This window comes from Bos taurus, chromosome X (assembly GCF_002263795.3).
Source record: "Bos taurus isolate L1 Dominette 01449 registration number 42190680 breed Hereford chromosome X, ARS-UCD2.0, whole genome shotgun sequence".
NCBI lineage: Eukaryota > Metazoa > Chordata > Mammalia > Artiodactyla > Bovidae > Bos > Bos taurus.
In genome coordinates this window covers 14040329-14061443 of record NC_037357.1, presented here as the reverse complement: position 1 = coordinate 14061443, position 21115 = coordinate 14040329, and the positions used below count along the sequence as shown (strand labels likewise).

Here is a 21115-nt window from a genome sequence, read left to right as displayed (position 1 = left end):
GGCCGGGTGGAGGTGGTGAGGACAGGGGACTGGGAGCACCCCTCCAACCACAGCTGCCTGTCCCTCCTGCAAGGCCCCCAACCTTAGCAAAGGAGCCAGCCCCCTCCAAGGCGACAGCTGGCAGCCTGCAGCCCACCCTATGTTCTAGAGCCATGGGGGCACTTCTGGGAGCTTAATGGGGTCCCCAGTCCCCTTTGGTCTCTGGGAGGTCACCTGGAACTTGTCATCTGAATGAGTGTGTTTTAATTTTCAAAGCACTTTCCCACCACCATCTTCATTCACCCAAGACAGGCTGGTGAGCCCCTACTAGGCCTGGATTCCCCTCAGCCCTCACCCACTTTAAGGATGACAGAAAGCACAGCTCAGAAAGATGGCTGACTTCTCTGTGGGCCCACCTCTTGTTGGGATGCAGCCGGGAGAAGGCTGGTGGGTCTCCTGGAGAAAGAGGAGCATGCGTCACTGTGCTTGCAGCCTGGAGCCTTAACTGCCCCTCCATGGGGCCAGCTGTGGGGCTGGGAAGGCAGGAGCAAGCTTGCAGCTGAGAAAGGGCAGGGACAGTGGGAGAAGAGCTCCAGGCCTGCCCCACCGTGAGAGCTCTGACAAACCCTACAAGGAATCAGGCAGTGACCGAGGGCCAAGGAAGGAAACTGGGTTTCTTGTAAATGAGCACAGAGAAACCCCAATCAACAGAGCTTGCAAAACATTTATTTTTTTCCCTCCCTCTTCCTGATTTCATCTCAGATGGAGGGGGTGGTAGAAGGCAGGAATAGAGGAGAAGAAGCTGACAAAATCGCTGTGGCAAGGCCCCCTTCACTGGGCATTTTGCTCAAGGAGGGGGGTTCGGCTGGCTGATTGGAGTCCAGCCCTAGTTGGACCAAGATTGTAGGGGAGTCCCACACTTGGGCTACTTCTGCTTGGTCCATGGCTACAGACTGGACCCCTGGGTCTGAACTTCTGTCTCTTAAACACACGCCACTGATCACGTGGTGCCGCGTGCAAATATGCTGCTTGATGACTATTAGCCGGAGGAGGGGCTGTTTTTAAGTGGAGGGTACAGCTATTCCTGGGGTAGTTTCCACTTTGTTTGTGGTTGTGGGGGAGGGGTGTTGAGGGAGTGGGAAATGGCATGAAGGAAATTGTCACTTCCTTTCCAGAGAATTCCAGAAAGGTTTCAGGGAGGACGGGGTATTTCAGGAGTGAGGGCTGGCTGTGAGAGGACGAGGAACGTGAGAACGCTGCTCTGCGGGCCTGGCTGACCATCTGGCCCCCATGTTTGCTGGCGTGTGTGAAAATGCCACGGGTGTTATTAGCGATTCTGTGAGAGCCATTGGCTCGGCTGAGCGGCTGTAGATTTAAACTTGCTCCACGGAGACTGCGGACGTGGCTTTCACATTGGGGCTGTTTCCTGTGGAGGAGGCCCCAATGGGTGAGTGCTGGACACCGCTTGACGTGTTCCAGTGACAGCCCCAGAGAGGGTCTGAAGGGGGCCCAGCTGTGATGACGCAGAAACAGCCCAAACCACTTCTATTTTGCTATTTTGGTTTTGAAATGCAGTCACAACCACAGAGAGCCAGAGGTGTGCATTTGCAAGCCCGGGATGTGGGCGCCCTCGCTTGCTTGCTCCCTCCTGTGGTGTGCCTGCACACACACGTTCACACACACACGTTCAGTAGCTGGGGCCAGCCATATGCTCTCACAGAGGCTTTGCTTTCAGCCCAAGCAAGACAGGCCCTGGGAGCCAGGGATACTGCAGTGGCCTCAAAGGGAGCAGAACTCTTGCCACTCTGGGCGTGGACTTTGACTGGAGCCAGCTTTGAGCTTTGCAATGAACGGGTGGGGTGGGAGGATCTCAGCACCAGTTACTACGGGTTACCAGGTGAGCCCAGGGTCCTTGTGGACCTCCCTAGCCCCCCACTCACCGATAAGGCAGTGTCCAGGCCTCTAGGCAGCTGAATCTGTGTTCCAGAGCGTCTCTGAGGACGCCAGAGAGGGGAGCCCCTGTGTGGGCCTCTCTGGCCTCCAGCAGGGCGGGCCTTCTGTGCTGGTGGCTTCTTTGGTTTCAGGTTCCTGGGAGAGGGAGGTTATTTTGAGGGACTTGGGGGAGAGTGAGTGAACATGCAAATGACTGCTCCCCACCTCTCACTTTCAAATCCTCAAACATCTGAAGGGGGAAGGGTGAAACCTTCTGGACTGGAAGGTTCCATAAGGGTGAAGGGAGAGTTTTCTTAGCCTTGACCAAGAGAGTAGGACAGCCAATCCCGCCCTACACACACACACACACACACACACACACACACACACACACACACAGTTCACCTTAGCTTCAGACTTGAAGAATCCTGAATTTGGATACTGAGATATGCTGATACTTAAAGAAGGCAACTGGATTTGCCTTTCTTTTATTTCAAATCTCTCTTTGCATTGATGGCTAAGGGCTCCATCCAGTCTAGTGCAGAGCTGCCTTCCCTCTCCTACCACACCCCCCCTAGCAGAGTGGGCCCTGGGGGCTCACCCCTAGGATGCATGGGCCACATACACATTCTGCTGTGGCATGCTCTCCCTGGGAAGCAAGAGGATTTTGAGTTTTCCATGTCAGGGGGCTGGGTGGTGGTGGCCGCTAGGCCCCGCCCCAGCCCACTTCACCACAGCCAGCCTCTGCCAGCCGGCAGCAGCTAGTATTAGCTCGAGCTTGCCATTCTCATGAAGGCAGGCCTGGAGGAGGAGGAACCAACGACTGTGCTTGTGGCTCTGCTGGCCCGACCAGGACCAAAGCCCTTTGACACACAGAGGCTCTCACGCACTTGTCCCCACACCCGGCACATACATATATATCTGCAGTGTGCTCGCACACCCACAGGGAACTCCCTCCCCAACTCCCGCTCCTGGTTGTAAATTACCGTGCAAAAATACACAGACATAGCACACACACAGGGCACAAGTTTCTCTCTTTCCTGTAAGCTAGACCACTGGACACCCACCCCACACCCAGCATACACATGCGTATACTCACAGGCCAGAGAACACACCCCACCTCACTGGTACCAATTGACCAGTGTCATTCATTCATGTGATCGTTCCACCAACACACATTGGGCATCTACCACATGCTAAGCTTCATCAGTGAGCAGCACCAGCGTCCCTGCCCTCAGCGAAGCCGCTTTCTAATGGGGGAGGTAAGGAAGGCGCCCAGAAGTTCCCCAGGCAGAGAGCTCACAAACTTCACAAACACTGATCTGCAAAGAGAAGCCAGAGCGATGAGCAAACCTGCAGGGAAAGGCCATGGTGGAATGACCTTGGAGGGAGAGGGGCAGACACAGGAGTTTCATGTTTAGACAAAGTGGGATTAGGTGAAAGTGATCACCTTTCATTTGATTAGTATGAGAACGCTTCCTGGGGGCAGACAGCCGGCCTGTGGGAGGGCGGGAGCTGCGGAATGCAGGCCTTGGGGCGCTTTGGCTGGGGGAGACAGACCTTCCAAGCATAAATGGCCCTGGAAGGCCTCTCTGGGAGGCCACAGACACCCGGTCACGTGGGTCATGTGCAGGTGGGGTGGGGGTGGGCGTCGGTGGTGGAAGGCCATCCTAGCCTCGCTGTGCTGGGCCTCTCGTTCACCCGAAGGGAAACTCAGACCTGCCAGGTTGATTCGAATGACTTAAAGTTTTTTGGTTGGGGGTGGGTGGCAAGGTGTGGGGGTGAGTGTGGGGGTGGGGAGAGGGCGGAGCCAGCCCTGTGGGCTAACGGAAAGGAAGTGGAAGAGGCCTGGGTGTCTTCTGTGGGGGAGAGTGGTCATCTGGGAGGGTCATCCGTGGTCCCCCTCCCTTTCCTCCCCTTTGCCCCTCTCTGAAGTTCCTCATTTCTTCCTGGGCCAGGAGGAGGTTTTGCCACCCTGGCACTGGCAAAGGAGTGCCAAGGAGGCAGGGGTCTAGTGTGTGGCTCCTCTGGTGCATGGAGCTGGTTCTTCAGGTGCTCGTGATTGAACCAAGCTGATCATAGGCCTGCCACACCAACAGACATGTGGACACCACACAAAGCCAAACCCTCGAGGCCAGAGCCATGGTACCTGGAGATGGAGAAGCCTGAGTGTTAGGGTGGAGACGCTGAGAATGCTTTGGTGGGAGGGGCGTGGGAGGGGAGCTGGGGCTTTGGGAGCCAGGCCGGGGTGCGGCGCCAACGACTTGAGAAGGGCAGGGAGCACAGGAAACAATCAGAGGCCCAGTGCCATGTGAGCGCCGGAGGTGCAGGCTATGAGTGCCAGAGGCATTCTGGGAGAGGAGAGACATGTGGGCTGCAGCAGACAGATTTCCTGGAAAAGGGGGCCCTGAGCTGGCCCTGGAGGATGGGGAAGGTTCCTGTGGGCCCCTCCCCCAGCTGGGGCTCTCCCAGGGTGACAGTTCACTCTTGAAACTGAAACCAAAGCTAAACCAAGAGCCCAAGCCACATACAGCACAGAGGCCATTGTGCCCGGCATCCCCAGCAGGTGGTGGTGGCTGGGTGGTGACTAGAGCAGGGCATGTGGCCCCCCCCGGCCCTCTGACATCAGGCTCTCTGGAGGTGTGGCCGAGTCTGAGAGTGCCATCCGCTGTCACTGGCCCTGACAACACAACCCTTATAGTGAGAGATCACTTCCTCTGTGGAGTCTGCCCTTCAGAACTAAGCGGCCCCTACTCCCGAGGTGGACCAAGTCAGGCAGAGTCTAGAAGACCATCCTGTGTACCCAGATATCCCCACCCCAGATCCTTCACAGGGGTCCTTTCCCCAGCCAAGGGAATTGTAGGGTTCTTCACACTCCATCCACAAGGCCACTTGGGCTGCCCTGGCTTCCCCTATGGCCACACCCTGGGGATTAATCTTCAGGGTGGAGAGTGCACCAAGTCTCGCTGTGTCTCATCTTGTCCACATGGGGCAGTAAGTGAGGGAGACTACGTATCTTTGGGGTCCGCTCAGGTGTAGGTCCCCGTGACCCAGACTGGCACCAAGGCTCAGCCCTTCTGTTCCCACTGTCTTCCCCTTTTCCTGCTGTCCCTCTTCTGGCAGTCTGTCCTGGGAACAGGACCCAAGGAAGGTGACTGGCTCACTGCCCCATCTCTCCCTTCTCCATAGGTCGCTCCTGTGCTTGGCCCAGCCCAGCATGCAGCCTTGAACCTGGGTTAGGCCACCGCCTACTCCAGTTCTCTACGGCCCCTATTGTACTGTGACTCAAGGAGTAGGTGCTAGGCTCAAGGTATCTGAATAGCATCTTTTCATCAAGGAAACACCGCGGCTCCAGTGGGCCCTGCAGGCCCCACAGTCAGCTCTCTGAGGAGACAGCATGGCTGTTGCCCTGCAGCCCAGTGACCTGATCTTTGAGTTTGCAAGCAACGGAATGGATGACATCCACCAGGTATGGCCCCAGAGAACAGAGCCTGGTCAGCCGGCACAGATGGTCAGATAGATAAAGACAGGCAGGCAGATAGCCAGTAAGCTGGCCGGCTGGCTAGCTACCAGTCAGCAAACACTGATCAAGCACCTACTAGGTTCAAGGCATGGCGGCTGTGGGCCAGGCAGACTGTGCCATCAGCTAGTCCCATGTGGCCAGGCAGTAGTCATTGGGCGGTCACTTAGTGAGCTGGTTTGGCCAACATGCAATTATAGGGCACGCGTAGTTTCCAAGTCAGCCAAGTAGCTGCTATGCACACTAGCTGATCTGTCAATCAGCAACGAGGGGCTGAGTGCACACGTGTACACTGACCTCCGTGTGCATTCTCTGGCCACTTCACCCCATGTCACAGTGAGAAAGGTGCTGAGACAACCACACAGTAGGACGGAGAAATGCCAGCTGGCACTGCAGGGTACAGTCCATCCCCTGGCACCTTCAGACTCCTGTCCTGGCATGGTTGTCAGGCCCTTCCATAACCATCTTTTCAACCACCATCTAAGGATTCAGAATAAACTGGAAATTGGGTCCTCTGGTCGGAGGAAATTGGGAACTAGGACAGAGTTCTCGCACTCAGGCCTCTGCTGCTCCATACCTTGCCCAGCACCCTCCTTCCACACACTGGAGAAGAGGAGGCAGCCAGGTACTGCAGAAGGAAGGGGGGATTAGTGGTCCGAAGCCCTGAGTTCTCATCCCAGTGTGGCCACAGTGTCCCCTGGGCAAGACCTGTCCCCTGCCCTACCTGGCTGCCATCTCCCCATCTTCATCAAGAGGAGACCCAGCTGGATCATCTCCAAGGGCACCCCAGCCTAGTTCTGATGCGGTCTCTCTCAGATCCCTGTGAGGACAGGAAACTTCGTCCCATCTCTAGTGACCAGCCAAAGGCTGCCCCCTAGTGGTCTTGGAGCACACGGTGCTTTCTGTCCTGCTAGATGTTAACCTGAAGTGGCTCAGTTTATCCAACACCTCTGGCATGCCTAGCCTCCTGAAACAAGGGAAGAAAAATCTAACCTTACCTGGGTTCTCAGTGTGGCTAGTCATCTTTTACTTGTTTCTAGACCACTCAGCAATTCTTTCTATTCTTCCTAGAAGCTGCTCTTCATAGAAGCTGTTCTTACCTCCTGAACCCACAGCTGCCCCTCCACCCTCTGAGACAGCCTCTTCTCCAATCCACAGAGGAGCTCAAAGCCAAGGATGCCCTCACTTTCCCTCCTCCCTCCCTCTTAGCAACAACATCACCTGTTCTTATTTCCTTTCTGCTGGCCTGGGAGAAAGAAGTGGCCCTCTTCCTTCCAAGGACAACACCTACCCTGGGGCTTAATCTCTTCTCTCCTGCTGCCTTCCAGACCTCACACCATCCTTCACCTCCTCTCTCTCTTGTGTCTTTCACACCTCGCAGACCTCTCCTCAACCTAGAACATCTTCATGTCCCCCTAACCCTAAGAGAAACCCTCCCTCCCTTCTGCCCACCTCTTTAACATACCACCTCCTTAGCGCTGTTCTTCTCCCCAGTGTGACCTCCATCATCTGGGTTTACGTTCTCACCTCCCTTCTCTCACTGTTTTTAGGATACACTTTTTGTTGCAAAATACAGTATGAATATAAAACAGATAACCTGTAATTGAAAAGAATCTGAAAATATATATTTTTTAAGAATAACTATAAAATTAACACTCATTAACTCACCACCCAGGTTAAGAAATTAAATGTTACCAGTCTCCTAGGGGGCTTCCCTGGTGGTTCAGATGGTAAAGAATCCACCTTTAAAGCAGGACCTGGGTTTGATCCCTGGGTTGGGAAGATCCCTTGGAGAAGTGCATGACAACCCACTCCAGTATTCTTGCCTGGCGAATTCCATGGACAGAGGAACCTGGTGGGCTACAGTCCATGGGGTCACAAAGAGTCAGCCATGACTGAACGACTAACACTACAATAGTCTCCTCGGAGTCCCTGATGCCTAAAGCACATAATCAGAACCTACTGTATGCCAGACTCTGTTCTAAGTGCTTTATGTACATTGATCCATTTAAACAACCATATGTGGTCAATAATATGATCACCCCAGTTTTATAAAGGAGGAAACAGATGCACAGAAAGGTATCTTGCCCAAGATCACACTGCTCATAAATGGCAGAATTTGGTCTCAGACCCAGGCAGTCTGGCTCTAGATCAGCATGGTCCAGTAGAGTTTTCTGATATTCTAGAAGTGCTCTTAGCTTCCCTGGTGGCTCAGACGGTAAAGCGTCTGCCTGCAATATGAGAGAATTGGGTTCAATCCCTTGGTCGGGAAGATCCCCTGGAGAAGGAAATGGCAACCCACTTCAGTACTCTTGCCTGGAAAATTCCATGGACGGAGGAGTCTGGTGGGCTACAGTCCATGGGATCACAAAGAGTTGGACATGACTGAGCAATTTCACTAGATTTGTGCTGTCCAGTATGGGGCCATGTGGCTATGGAGCACTTGAACTATGGCTGATGCAACTGAAGGACTGAATTTTAATCTTGAAAAACTTTATATTTACATTTAAATAGTCACCAGTGGCTAGCGGCTACTGTGTTGGACAGACAGCTCTAAAGTGAAGTGAAGTTGTGGAGTCGCTCAGTTGTGTCCCACTCTTTGGGATCCCATAGACTATAGTCTACCAGGCTTCTCTGTCCATGGGATTTTCCAGGCAAGAGTACTGGAGTGGGTTGCCATTTCCTTCTCCAGGGGATCTTCCTGACCCAGGGATCGAACCCAGGTGTCCTGCATTGCAGGCAGACACTTTACCCTCTGAGCCACCAGGGAAGCCCACAGACAGCTCTAAACTCTGGCCTTAATCACTATACCCACCTGCCTGTCTCCGTCCATCCGTCCTCTCTGAGACCCCAGCACTCCCCTGAAACTGCTCTAGCCAGGTGACTGGCCAGCAGCCAAACACAAAGGCAGTTTCATCATTTTTTATTCTTCTGGATCCTTCAGGAACATTAGGTAAAACTGAGCATTCTCATTCCTTTTTCATGAAGAAAGAATTAATAGCCCCATGAAAGAAAATTCAGAAAAGTAGAAAGGGAAAAAAAAATCACCTGCAGTCCCACAACCAAAATATAATTCTTATGAACATTCCAGTACATTTCCTTCTATAATTTTTAAACAACAGTTGGAATCACACTTATTTTTAAAATTTACCTTTGTTTGATTTTAGAATAACTATGTCCTCTGGGGGTCAAATTCTCATCCTGATGATTTTACCCACTCTCAGTGATGAGCTCATGGATACATATTTTTGACTCCTTCATAGGTATCTCCATTTTAAATATCTCAGTGGTACCTCCAACTGACCATATTCAGACACTTGCTCCCTTATCTTTCTCCAAAAACCTGCTCCTCTTCCTTCTGGCTTCCCCCTTAACAAGAACAGTACCCCCATGCGCCCACCAAATCAAGCCAGAAATCGGAACCCTCTCCCCCATCCAGGCCCTTACCTTTAAAAAAAAAAAAAAAGATTAATTTTGTTTTATTTATTTGGCTGCATCAGGCCTTAGTTGTGGTGCATGGGCTCTAAAGCTCGAGGGCTTAGTTGCCCGACTAGGGTGGATCCTTAATCACTGGAGCACCAGGGAATTCCCAGCCCTTAACTTTCTATGTCTCTAATTCCTCTGTTCTTCCATCTTCATTCCTACTTTCATCACAAACTGAGCCCTAAGATGTTCATGATCTGAGCCCTTCACCCTGGTACCCAACCCTGAGCGTAGGTTGAGTCCCTCAGCTGGCTGTAGATTGAGCCCCTTGCCCTTGACATTGACAAATCCTTTCCCACTGGTTTCAGAATGAGCCTAACTAACCCTGGCCACAGCTTAACCCATAGCTGTAACCAGTTAAAACTGCCTGCCCTTGGTTGAGTGAAGGTGGTACAGAGCTAACCCATTTCTACCAATAAAGACCCCACTAGTGAGTTTGGACCCAGAGCAATGTCATGCCCTACAAAGGACAGCCCCTGAGGGATCCAAGAGTTAGGAATTGCAAGAAGGGCCAGATTCTGGTATGGAGGGCTTCCTGGGAGAGGCGGGTGGGCCTTGAACCGGATCGCTGTCTTCTCCGTAGCTAGAAGATCCCTCCGTGTTTCCAGCTGTGATTGTGGAGCAAGTTCCCTACCCCGAATTACTGCATCTGTACTCAGGCCTGGAGCTGGATGACGTTCACAATGGCATCATAACAGATGGGACATTATGCATGACACAGGATCAGATCTTGGAGGGCAGTTTTTTGCTGGCAGGTCTGTTTCCTTCCTGGGCAGGGAAGGTGTGGAGGAGGGAGGGGTTCTGTCTTCAGGTAACAGTAGCCCACAGAGGCTTCTCGTGACCCCATGCAGCCAGGAGCAAGGCCCCCAGTAGTTGGAAATTAGACGGGGTGACTAGGATAAGCAGAAGGTAGTACCACTGTAGAGAGGAGAAAGCCACCTAAATGGATCCATGATCTCCTGAGATGCAGTGGAAGAGTGAGGGGAGACCACCTCTGCTGGGATGGGTGTAGAGAAAGGTGGAGAATCAGGGTGGGAGGCACGCTGCTACCTTCCCGGCTGCCCCTGGGCTCCTTAGCCTCGTTCTGGCGGCACCCACTGCCCTATGTCCTGAGGGAATTTTCTTCTCTCCCAACCATGGAACCTGGCACCAGATGACAATGAAACCACCTCACAAACCGTGTCAACCCCTGAAGTCTTGCTCAACGTCGAGTCTCCTAACAACATCCTGGATGACAAGCAGATCTGTGAGTTTGAACTGTGGCGCCTCAACTCGCGGCAACACAAAATTCCATTTTAAAGTATCACATCTGTGTATTGGACTCTCAGGGGCCTGTGTGTGCCGGCTAATGCACCCACACCACCCTATACCTGTTAACATGCTCTTGAGCTGTGAGTGGAGTGGGATGGGGCAGAATGGCCCCTGCGGATGAGGAAGAAGATGGAGTGACTTTTTGTAACTCTTTATAAAAATAACCAGGTTGACTGGTTATTTTTTCCAATTTTTAAATTACAGTAAAATACGCATAGGGCTTCCCTGGTGGCTTGGTGGTAAAGAATCTGCCTCCTAATGCAGGAGACACAGGTTTTGACCCCTGGGTCAGGAAGATCCCCTGGAGGAGGAAATGGCAACCCACTCCAGTATTCTTGCTTGGAGAATCCCTGGACAGAGGAGCCTGGTGAGCTATATAGTCCATAGGGTCACAAAGAGTCAGACATGGCTGAGCGACTGAACAACAAACTACACATAACATAAAATGAACCACCTTAACCATCTTTCAGTGTTCGGGTCTGTGGTATTAAGTACATTTGTTATGTTGTGCAGCCACCATCATCCTCTCCAGAACTCTGCATTTTGCAAAACCTGAAGTCTGTTCCCATGAAACACTAACTCCTTATTCCCCCTTCCCCTCAGCCCCTGGCCACCACCACTCTACTTTATATCTCAATGAATTTGACTCCTCTTGGGGCCTCAGATGAGCTGAAGTATACAGTATTTGTTTTTTGCGGGGACTGGCTTATTGGTCCGTCCACGTGTAGCATGTGTCAGAACTTCCTTGTTTAAGGCAGAATGCTATTGGCCAGGGTAACGTCAGGCCGCTCTGCTGTCTCGCTGAGCTCCCAGGATGACTGTGCCAGATGCGGCTTAGTTAGAAATGTACCGGGCTGGAGCCTCCTCATCCCTTCCCTGTTCTAGGAGGTTGGCCCCTACCTCCTGCGATGGCCCCTGAGGCAGGCTCTTCCCCCAGCAAATACCCCCATCCAGGCATCTGCCATGACTCTACAGGAAGATTCCTGGCTCCAACTGACCTTCGAAGGAGGTGCTGGGATACAGGGTGGCAAAAAAGCCATGAAGCTGCAGGTTCCAATTCCTCATCCCACCTCTGGCACTAATTTTCACTCAGGATTCAACAGATATTTACTGAGGACCCTCACATACCAGGCATGTGTGACCAAGTTGCTGTGTGACCCTGGGCACATGCCCTGCCATCTCTGGGTCTCAGTCTCCTCATCAGGGCTAAACGAAGTCTAAGGGCCCTTCTGCTTGTAAAATGAGTAGACGACTAAATGAAGGTGGCCCTTTCCCCGGGTGTCACCTGGAACTTCCCACCACCAGTGGCGGGCTGCACATGTGCATGCTGTGATTGGGGCCAGCTTGTGCCCACAGCTCTGCAGATGTTTCCTCTCCTCGTGCCGTGAGACACAGGAGGCATTTTCAGGTGTGTCCTGTGTCTGGGGCTGTGGGGAATGACGCTTCGCCCCCACCCCCACCCCCCAGGAACCCACTGTTCTCTTGAGCACGGGGAGACCACACTCCTACCGTGCCCTGGACCCATGCCACCTCAGGCCTTTCTTCTTGCAGTCAGCACCTCCGAAATGCTTCCAGAGCCAGACCCTGCTCCAGCCATGACACTGCCCAACTACCTGTTTCCTGTCTCTGAGCCCGACGCCCTGAACAGGGCTGGTAACACTGGTGACCAGGAGGAGAACTGTCTGGAGGAGAAGGTCCCCAGAGAAGAGAGCGCTAAGAAGACTGGAAAATCCAAGAAGAGAAGTAAGATAGGGGGGGGAGAGAGTGTGTGTGTGTTTCCTCAAGGGGCTGGGCAGTAGGAGAGGGCTCAGGGAGACCACGGCTAGAGGTGAGTCCCATGCTTTACAGACATGTTCAGAGCATAGCTCTCTGGTGTGGCAGAGACAGATGGAAAGTCCTCCCTTCTGGAAAGCCGGGCCTCATCAGGTAGCTTGCCTAAAGCCTGACATTTTCCAGGCTACTCCTGTCTGCCCAGCAGATATGTAAATGCTTATTAGCAAGCCCATGACCTCAGTGGATTAAATCCTGCACTGAGTGTTCAGACACCAGCCTTGGCCCCCTGGCCAGTTCCTGCCCTCTGGGGGCCTCTGCCTCTGCTCTTAGCTTCCTTCTTAGAGCTTACGGAGCCGAGACCGTATATGGTAGAGGACTTTGGGCTTTCCCAAGCCCCATGTTATTGATTTACTCAGATGATGGCTGGTCGATACTGCCGTGTCAGTGTGGCAACCAAAGCCTGGTGCCACACTTATCTGCACAACAGGCACACCTTCAGATGCCATTTTGTTTCAAAAATTAGGCAAGGCAGATTCTGTGCTTCTAAAGGTGACTCATTGGCAAGCACTCCGTGGCCCCTCATTGTTTGGGGCCTGAAATGCAGGAGGGCCCTTGGGGGGTGGAGCTACCTGAGTGCGATGCCTCTTCCTTGTCGCCGGGTGCCCCTCAGTTGGTAAGCGCCTGGGCCCTCTGTCTCGGGAGCCCTGCCCTGTAGCCTCAGCTCACTCCCACCTTCCCCCCACCCTCAGTCCGGAAGACCAAGGGCAACCGCAGTACCTCACCTGTCACTGACCTCAGCATCCCTATTCGGAAGAAATCGAAGGATGGCAAAGGTACAGCAGGGAGGCGGGTGAGGTGGGAAGGGAGCCGGCAGGGGTGGGTGGGGTCTGGGCACCCCATCACCACCCTGCTGCTCTGCAGGCAGCACCATCTACCTGTGGGAATTCCTCCTCGCACTTCTGCAAGACCGGAACACCTGCCCCAAGTACATCAAGTGGACCCAGCGAGAGAAAGGCATCTTCAAGCTGGTGGATTCTAAGGCAGTGTCCAAGCTGTGGGGGAAGCAGAAGAACAAGCCTGACATGAACTATGAGACGATGGGCCGGGCACTCAGGTAGGAGCCCCTGCCCGGAGGGGTCCCCAAGCTTCTTCCTCTGTCCCAGGAGCCCCTCGCTAAGGGGCCTCCAACTTTCCCTGGAAAGATCAGGCTCTGTGTGGGTGATGAGTAAGTACCTTGCTCCTCCTGCATGGGTCACCTAGACACTCTTCTGAGGCGCAAATTCCTGGGCCCATCCCCACAAGTCTCCTGTGACTCTCCCGTTTGCTTACCCCCCAGCCCGTTTCCCAGGTCCTATCTGGGAGGGACAGTCCTCTTCTTGTGTTTCTGTCCTAGCCTTTTCTCTTTTTAGAGTGGAAAGAGAATTTCAGGGCCTCCCCATCCCCAAGAAGGGCTTCCTTCACATTCTGCAAGCCAGGGACCAAGGAAGATGGGTCTGACTTACCCACAGTCGGTCTCTCAGGCTGGGGGATGGCTGAACCCCCATCCTCCACCCCCTCCCATCCTTCACTCACCCCATCCTCTGCCCCAAAGCAGCATGAGGGTCAGCATTGGAAATCCCCTTTCATGGACCCTTTGAGTCATCAGAGGGAGATCTCAGAAACTTCATAAAAGCCTTCTAAGTCCAAAGTGTCCCTTCCCTTGCTCAGGGCGCCCATATGCATCCCCCCACCGGTCCTGGAGGGCACTATGTCCCTGACACTCCCTGCTCTTCACCCAGATATTACTACCAACGAGGCATCCTGGCCAAAGTGGAAGGGCAGAGGCTGGTGTACCAGTTTAAGGAGATGCCCAAGGACCTGGTGGTGATCGAAGACGAGGATGAGAGAAGCGAGGTCACAGCCACATCCCCTCAGGCCTCTGCTCCCTCCACCTCCTCTGGTGGCAGCTCCCGGAGAGCCAGTTCCCGGGTCTCGTCTAGAGCTGCCCCGCAGGGCAAGGGTGACACTTCCTGGGAAAAGCCGAAGGTGCAGCACGTTGGTCTCCAGCCATCTGCGAGTCTGGAATTGGGACTGTCTATAGACGAAGAGATCCCCACTACCTCCGCCATGCTTGTCTCTCCACCAGAGAGCCAGGCCAAAGTCACCAAAGCTGTGAGGTAAGGGCGCCCAGGTCGTTCTAAGTCTTCCCCTAGGGATGGGGACATTTTCAGCTTCTTGCAAAGTTGTGCTCTGTCTCTGACTCCTGGGACCCTCACAGCATCCCTGGGAATCCAGTGGGACACTCGTGGCTTAAAAGAGGGAAAGGTGACTTGACTGAGGTCACACACCAAAATAACAAATGGCCAAGCCAGTCCTTGACCTGGGGCATCTTCTGTTGCCAGCTGGGGCTACTCCTGTTACCCCAGGGTGCTCCTCAAGAACCTCCTCTCCTGGGCACATCCCCACAAGTCTCCTCTACTCCAGAAAAGGGGTAACAGAGAACGTGCCATTCTGCCTTCCTCAGGCCCTACCAAGCCCACCAGGAAAGCTCTTGTTACTAATTGTCCACACTAAGGTCCCTCCAATTTTCCCTGAAAAGTTTGGCCTTTGTCTGGGTTATACGTGTGTACCTGTTACTATGCTGATGTGGGCCACGGGGATGCTCTTCTGAAGAGGGATGTCAGTGCACTGCAGTGGTGATGAACACAGTCTCTGGAGGCAGAAAGCCTAGGTGTGTCCCTGTTGCTGGCTGTGTGGTCTAGGGCAAGTTACATAACCTCTCTGTGCCTCTTTCCTCATGCAGGAAAATCAGATTGTTAATCTTATTCAACTCATGGGCTGATCAGAAGATGGAGTGAGATCCCACATGCGAACCATTTAAATGATCCCTGACCCAAGCTAAGGGCCCAACAAACAGTGGCTGAAACACCTTCTGCCCCATTCCCCCAGTGCCCTCCTTCCACACCTCCTCCCTGAACCAAATGTGCTTTCTGCTTCTCCTCAGTACTTCTGCCGTGCCCAGCAGCATCCACCTAGGAGTGGCCCCCGTCAGGTCGGGCTCGGCCCTGACCCTGCAGACCATCCCGCTGACCACAGTGCTGACCAATGGGCCTCCTGCCAGTACTACTGCTTCAACCCAGCTTGTTCTCCAGAGTGTTCCACCTGCTTCCACCTTCAAGGACACCTTCACTCTGCAGACCTCCTTCCCCCTGAACACCAGTTTCCAAGAGAACCAGGTGGCAGCACCAGGGGCTCCGCTGATTCTCAGCGGCCTCCCCCAGCTTCTGGCTGGGGCCAACCGTCCGACCAATCCGGCACCACCCTCAGTCATGGGAGCTGGCCCAGCGGGGCCCAGCTCTCAGGCCCCTGGGACTGTCATTGCGGCCTTCATCAGAACTTCCGGTGCCACCACAGCCCCTGGGGTCAAGGAGGGGCCACTGAGGCCCTCGTCCTATGTGCAGGGCATGATGACTGGGGCCCCCATGGAGGGCCTGCTGGTTTCTGAAGAGACCCTCAGGGAACTCCTGAGGGAGCAGGCTCACCTTCAGCCACTTCCAAGCCAGGTAGTTTCAAGGGCTTCCCACAATCCGAGCCTTCTGGGAAACCAGACTTTGTCTCCTCCCAGCCGCCCCACTGTTGGGCTGACCCCAGTGGCTGAACTTGAGCTCTCCTCGAGCTCAGGGTCCCTGTTTACGGCTGAGCCTAATGTAAGCACACCTGGGAGCCTGCTGACTAGATCCCCAACCCCAGCCTCCATCTCCCCATTCAACCCCACTTCCCTCATTAAGATGGAGCCTCATGACATGTAAATGAAGGGGGTCAGGGGGAAATGTGACTGCCAGGCAAAGTTGAGCAGCATTTGTACACGGACTTCCTCTAAGAGAGACTGACTGAAGTAGTACACCAGCCCTTACATTTCAGCAGGGTGTCAATACACCAGACCCCCATGCCACCCCTGCTTGGTGTCACCATGGCCAAGACAGGCCCAGTTGGAGCATCCCTGGTGTCAGACCATGGCTTTTAAGAGTACTAGGGGATATGCTCTTGTCGGGGTAATGGGCTGACTTCCTGATGGAGGCAAACCTGAGATGTTTGTAACCAGGGCTGGGGTAGGGGCTTCATGAGAAGAGTCTTTTTACCTGGCTGTATTCCACCATCTTCGTTCCCTCCGCAGAGTATTTACTATGCCATATGTGAATATCTCTGTATGTATTTGTGTGTACTTGTGCGTCTTCTTTGGTGAGGATGGGGGTGTAGCTATGAGGTCTTCAAGGGTGTGTGTCTCTCTGGAGGTCAGCCACAGAGATGGGGAGTTTTTTGTTTGGAGGGAAAGCATTCTCCAGTTCCCTTTGTACAAGCCAAGATTTGTTCTGAGACTATGGGGTACAGGTTTGAGCCCCCAAATCTGGAGAGATGTCACAGAGCTGGGGTAGGTCTGGGGAGGAGAGCTTTGATGGGTGTGTTTGTTGGGGAAGACGGAATTGTAGGGGACAAGGAGAAAGCCATGTGGGATAAAACCCTGAAGAGAGGGAAGGAATTCAGCCCTGTGGAGCAGCCCCACAGGCTAGACCGAGGTCTTCTTGGGCTCAGCCTCATTGCCCACCAGTCATTTGCTAGCAGGCCAAATCCTTAATCTCCCCAGAGTGTTTTGTGCCCCTCCAGGGTTAGACTCAGCCACAAGGTCCCCAGGGGAAGGGGGCTAAATAATGGATGTTTGCACCCAGGGCTTGGGCTGTAATTCTAGCCTTCATGGCCACCCTGCTCTGCATCCCAAATCCTGGCTTCCGTCTTGGTTAATTTCGCCCCTGCCATCCATTGCTGGCAGGCGGTGCAGGGGACGTCGGGTAACCACATGCTCGGGGTCTGCCTCCGTCCCTGCTCGTGCCTCCTTGCTGGTCAGCCTGCTTTCTATTCCCCTCACAGATCTGCCCATGTACCCACTCCCTCTATGGCTGCAGTAGACCTCCTCCAGTGGGCCGAGGTCCTTGACGGCCAGCCTTCTCACTTCACCCTGACTCCTCCTCCACGAAGATGGGGCCTGAACCTGTGAGCTCCTGTCCTTTCTGTCCTTCCGCATGCCTTCCTTCCACCTTTCCTCTTTCTGAGAAGGGGGTCAGCCAGTTATCTCTTAAAGTCCACCCCTCGGCAGGGGGCCTTGATCCCCTCCTCTCTCTTCTGTGAATTTGCCTTTGTCTCTCCTGCCAGGTTTGGGAGCAAGGCTGAGAGCTCTACTATGTCAGCCTCAGAAACAGCGATAGGATCTGGTAAATGTGGTTACTGTGAATTGGTGCCTCAGGACCCTTGCTGTGTCCTTGACACAAAACCAGCCACTTGATCTCACTACCTCCCCTGGTTGCCCTTCTCTCTCTCTCCTTCTGGTCACTGCCAAGCCCATTATCATGCTCTCTCACCTCTTGTTCTCCCCCTTCTCCACCCTGGGAGGGAACCATGTATGGTTGTGCGGGTATATTTCTTACATGTCTCCAGCACTTGGCATTAATGTCCCTTTTTCTAATAAAATCAGCTTATGATGACAGCTTCCTGGTGGTGGAGAGCAAAACATCTTGAGAAAGGGTCACCTTTGAAAACAACTTTACACAAAGGTGCCACATGGGTTAGGAGTGGCCCTGCCTCCTCACCTGAACCCCATAGAACTCTTCATCTGAAGTCACTGATACCCTGGAGATGATGTCAAATTTCTTCTTCATAGTTCTTGGCCCCTTGTAAGTCCTCACAGCACATGACACTACTTCCCCTTCCTCTGTCACCCTCTCTGTGCCCTTTCTAGATCCACATCTACATTCACTGTGGGCACCCCACGAGCCTCAGCCATCCTCCTGGCTCCAGTGAGGCTCTTCAGGTTGGGTATGGAATCTAGAGGCCCAGCCCCTACTCTTCTCAGCTTCTGGCTCACATTTCTCCTGGATAGTTCTACCTAGATGATTGTCAGACCCTCAAAGATTGTCCCTCTATCAAAAATGGATTTTTGGAAGTCTTCCAACACACAAAACCATTCCAGACAAAAAGGCTGTCATGACTTGCCTATTTCTGTTATTGTCCTGACCTTCTAAGCTTGACATTTCAGAGCCATCTGCTGGCCACTTCACTTGACCCTGACCCTTACTCGTTGCCTCAAGTCCGGTGTGGTTTGCCATGTCTCTCCAATCCAGCCATTCTTCCACACTTGAAGAGAGCCTCCAGCCTTGTTCAGCCTCCCCCAGAGCTTATCCCCTTCCCTGGACATATCAGCAGTCCCCCAGTGTGATCTGAGTCACCCCCTCCAACCTGCCAGGGCACCAGCTCTATTCTTCCTCTGCCAAAAAGTCTCCTGGGGCTTCTCACTGCCTACAAATGGGGGTAATACTCAAAATCCTTAACTTCCAATCTGTTCTTAGTGGCTGGGCATTAACCCTTTATTGTCTGACTCACAAGGCAATCCAGGGGTCCTGGAGGAGGGATTTGGGAGCACTTGATGGCTCAGGGCAGTTGTTCCAGGAGTATTTTGCACTTTACCATCACGTCCTAGCCTACTTCCCCATTCACCTCCCACTGCTCCCCTGACCCCTTGTATTGCTCCAGTCAAACGGATGGATTCACTAACCTTTGCACCTGCTTCTGTTGGAGTTGCCTCCCTCTGTACTTTTACTTTTCTTGCTTCTGCTCAACCACAATGCTCTTCCCACCCCGCTGCTGCTGCTGCTGCTAAGTCACTTCAGTCATGTCCAGTTAAGCTTATGCGACCCCATGGACTGCAGCCTACCAGGCTCCTCCATCCATGGGATTTTCCAGGCAAGAGTACTGGAGTGGGGTGCCATTGCCTTCTCCGTCCCACCCCGCTAGTACTCATCAAATTATACCCATCCTTCAAGGCTCAGTTCATAGACACTGCCTCCCCAGACCAGCCTACCCTTAAGTGAGTTCATTCGAAATATGTTGCAAGTGCCATTCTTTGGTAACTGACTGTGAGCAGCCTGTGACATCGCCTCTATAATAATGACAAACTGTTACTTAAATCTTCAATGGCCTGGACTTATGTAGTCTCCCCAGTTAGTGTGTTACCTTCTGAGGGGAGTGGGACTGTCGCCCGTAGCAGGGCACACTACGAAGCATCTAGTGAGCGTCAACGGACGGTTACTGATTGAGCTGGGGAGAGAGGGGGACCAAAGTGAGGTAGGTGACCTCCGACCTCCCCTCTGCACAGACACTCACCCCGGGTGCTCCACTGCCCAGGGCCGGCCCTCCCTGGCTCAGTGCCCTCATGGTACCCCCACCCCACCCCTGGCCTTAGCACCCAAGAGTTGTTACTACTTTGAACATCCCCTGCCTCTCAAGAAACTTCCCTGTCCAGTTTCTTTCCTATTCAAAGTGTTAAATTAGCTAAGCTGATAAACTAACCTGTGCTGATGTAGTTATGGGAGAGGGCTAGAGGAGAGCCTCAGGAGAAAGGTTCATTTCAACCAGGGTCGTGGAGCAACAGCACCCCTGCCTTTGCAATAGTCTGATGGAGTCAAGAGACTGGCTCCTCACCCCCAACAGCTGATGCATTACTCCCTCCTCTGAGCTCCCACAGCACTTTGTATATACCTCTTATTGTAGCACTTAGCACATGGTAGCGCCTTAGCTATGTGTTTATGTATGTTTCCCCTCCAATAGACTGTGAGCTCCTCAAGGACAGGGACTGTGTGTTAGTCACTGATGTATCCCCAGCGCCTAGCACAGTGCCTGGCACACAGTAGGTGCTCAATAAATGTTTATTAAAAGAATGAATGGGTCCTGTTTCTAATCATGAGATTCCAGTGCTATACTAAGGCAGGCCAGAGAGGCCGGGAAAGGACACCCACACGGGGCCTCCCACGGCTTTCGACCCCTCATAGAGCATGGCAGGCAGCTGCCTCCCTTGCCCATGTCTGCGGCCACCCCAGGACAACAGGAGCCCAAGGCTGCTTCCAGCAGTGCCTTGCTGTCACTAGGTGCCCGGGGCGGCTCTGAACTGCCCTTCGCTGCTGCCTTCTTCCTGGGACAGACTCATCGCTATTTCCTCATACCTGGGTGGAAATGTCACTTGAGTGGTGGAAATGTCAGCCCCGGTAGGAGGGACAGAACAAGAAGTGATTCTCACGATCGTCGTTCCTCTGACCCCATCATGTATTTTTAAAGAGGCGGTTGCCTCCGGCTCCAAAGCCGCTGGATCCGAAGTGAGTGAACTCATTCCCCAGCCATCCCAGGCCAGGGAGGCCAACGCGGTCGGTCCTTTGAGAGCCTCGGCCTCGGCACGCCAGGCGCGCGGCCGGAGTCCAGCAGGTGGCGCTATGGAGCCAGCGCAGGCGGGCGTGTGGCCCAGCGGAGCCCGGGAAGGGAGAGGCGGTCAGGGCGGGGCCTGCCGCTCCCGGCGGATGCGGCCGCAGCCGGCATCTTCCTGTCCCTCTATCCTGACTCTGCGCCCCAAACTGTCCCTGGGCGGCTCTGGTTCCCAAGCAGGCCTTCCATTTCTCGGGAGCTTGGAACTTTCCCCTCAGCCCCCTCCCCCTCCACGTTCCAGGGGGAATTTAACAGTCGAATAGCCTCTCCCCATTGGCCGGTCGCGCCCTGGCCCCGCCCCCGTCGCCCCCTACCCGTAGCCTCCAGGACCAGCAGGTGAGCACGCGGCGGGCCTGGCCTCGGTTGCCGGCCTGCACTCTCTCCCGGGTGGCGGGAGTGAGCCCGGGCCGCAGCCACCAGCCGCAGGGCTCCCGGCCTGGCCCACCTCCCACCGCAGCCTGCCTTTAGCTACAGATACACGCAGCGCCGCTTTCAACCTTGAAATCGGAGAGCAATTGAGGCGCCCGCGACAGCCTTCTGCCCGCGGAGGGCCCCAACCGCCCGTGGCGAGACTCTGAGCTACGGGGGACCAGCGCGCGGCCCGGGAGGCATCCGAGCCCGGTTGCCCAACGCTGCGGCTTGCCAGTCCGCCTCACCGGGGAAACCCGTGGTCCAGGGGAACACGTGGAACCCGCCCCGCCCCGCCCCATGGCGGGGTCCAGAAGGCCCGAGCACTTGGCGCCTCCCGCTGGCTGCTAAGCAGACTGCCCTTGGGGCGGACTCCGTCCTCCCTAAACACATACACGCACTTGTCTTAGCAGGGAACGTGAAAGTGAAGTC

General features: G+C 54.1%; 1 protein-coding gene across 3 annotated transcripts in view; it reads left to right on the top strand.

Moving 5' to 3' along the window:
• The window catches only part of ELF4 (E74 like ETS transcription factor 4), a 39844-nt gene extending 20104 nt beyond the window's left edge, over nucleotides 1-19740 (top strand). For 2 of the 3 annotated variants that reach the window (XM_005227486.5, XM_005227487.5), the window contains exons 2-9: nucleotides 5101-5380; nucleotides 9498-9669; nucleotides 10068-10160; nucleotides 11777-11968; nucleotides 12748-12831; nucleotides 12920-13112; nucleotides 13777-14154; nucleotides 14982-19740. In XM_005227486.5, coding sequence (XP_005227543.1) covers nucleotides 5309-5380; nucleotides 9498-9669; nucleotides 10068-10160; nucleotides 11777-11968; nucleotides 12748-12831; nucleotides 12920-13112; nucleotides 13777-14154; nucleotides 14982-15786 — 1989 coding nt within the window. In that variant the 5' untranslated portion in view covers nucleotides 5101-5308 and the 3' untranslated portion in view covers nucleotides 15787-19740. Of the gene's footprint in view, nucleotides 1-5100; nucleotides 5381-9497; nucleotides 9670-10067; nucleotides 10161-11776; nucleotides 11969-12747; nucleotides 12832-12919; nucleotides 13113-13776; nucleotides 14155-14981 lie in introns of those variants that run through there. The other variant, NM_001192029.1, reaches the window with a different exon arrangement.
• Nucleotides 19741-21115: the final 1375 nt, after the last annotated feature.